Source organism: Sceloporus undulatus, unplaced genomic scaffold (genome assembly GCF_019175285.1).
Source record: "Sceloporus undulatus isolate JIND9_A2432 ecotype Alabama unplaced genomic scaffold, SceUnd_v1.1 scaffold_43318, whole genome shotgun sequence".
In the NCBI taxonomy this organism is placed as follows: domain Eukaryota; kingdom Metazoa; phylum Chordata; class Lepidosauria; order Squamata; family Phrynosomatidae; genus Sceloporus; species Sceloporus undulatus.
Window position 1 is genome coordinate 1 of NW_024846228.1, and position 1,027 is coordinate 1,027.

General features: G+C 62.6%; 1 protein-coding gene across 1 annotated transcript; it reads right to left on the reverse strand.

The window, feature by feature from the left end:
• Window positions 1-49: 49 nt before the first annotated feature.
• On the reverse strand, window positions 50-1,021 carry LOC121918834 (D(1B) dopamine receptor-like). Its single transcript, XM_042444812.1, has one exon. It carries the CDS (start codon window positions 1,017-1,019, stop codon window positions 288-290), a length of 732 nt encoding a protein of 243 aa, XP_042300746.1. The 5' UTR covers window positions 1,020-1,021; the 3' UTR covers window positions 50-287.
• Window positions 1,022-1,027: the final 6 nt, after the last annotated feature.

The window sequence follows — 1,027 nt, forward strand, 5'->3', positions numbered from 1 at the left end:
AGAGAGACAGAGAAAGAAAGACAGAGGGAGAGAGAGAGGATGAGAAAGAGAAAGAAAGACAGAGGGAGAAAGAGAGAGAGAGAATGGGAAAGAGAGAGTGAAAGAGAGAGCGAGAGAGCTCAAAGGTGTGTGGGGAAGAAGAGCCTCACTCCATCTGACTGCCAGAGTCCGGTCTTCGATGGCAAATCTCTAAACCGACATTTCCCACAATTCCATCGCATTGAGCCATGGCAGTTAAAAGCGGGACCAAATCGGATTAATTCCGCAGTGCGGACGGGATGAAAAGGCTAAAGGTGGCTGCTAGTGGCCATCTCCCGACTGGGGGGGAGGTCCAAGGAGAGCTCTCCTTCCCCGCGGCCGCCCAAGAGCCGTCGGAGGGGATGGCGGCTGGCATTGGCCGACTCTGCAGGGGTGGCGTCGGACTCCCGCCGCCGCCGCCGCCTCCGCCAAGCGGGTCCTCGGAGGAAGCCGGCGAAGACCTTGCGGAACTCGGCGTCGGAGGCGTAGATGAAGGGGTTGAGGGCGGAGTTGGCCCAGCCGACCCAGACGAAGGCGTCGAAGGTGGCCCGGCTGACGCAGGGGGGCTGGGTGGCCGGGCAGAAGGGCAGCAGGCAGTTGAGGACGAAGAAGGGCAGCCAGCAGCAGACGAAGACCCCCATCAGGAGGGAGAGGGTCTTCAGAACCTGGGTCTCCTTGCGGATCCTGGAGGAGGAGGAAGGCGGGGGATGATGGGAGCGGCAGTGCAAGGCGGCCCTCTCCAAGGAGGAGATCCGACGGATCTGGAGCCGGGCGATGCGGTAGATCCGGGTGTAAGTCACCCCCATGATGGCCACCGGGATGTAGAAGCTGACCAGGGAGGAGGCCACCGCGTAGGTCCGGCTCAGGCTGGCATCGCAGTGCCAGGCTGCCTCCTCTTCGTCGTCCAGGCTGCCATTGAGGCTGGGACTCGGCTGGTGCCAACCCAGCTGGACGGGCAGGAAAGAGACCAGCAGCGCCAGGCCCCAAGCGAAGGCCACCATCCCCAGCG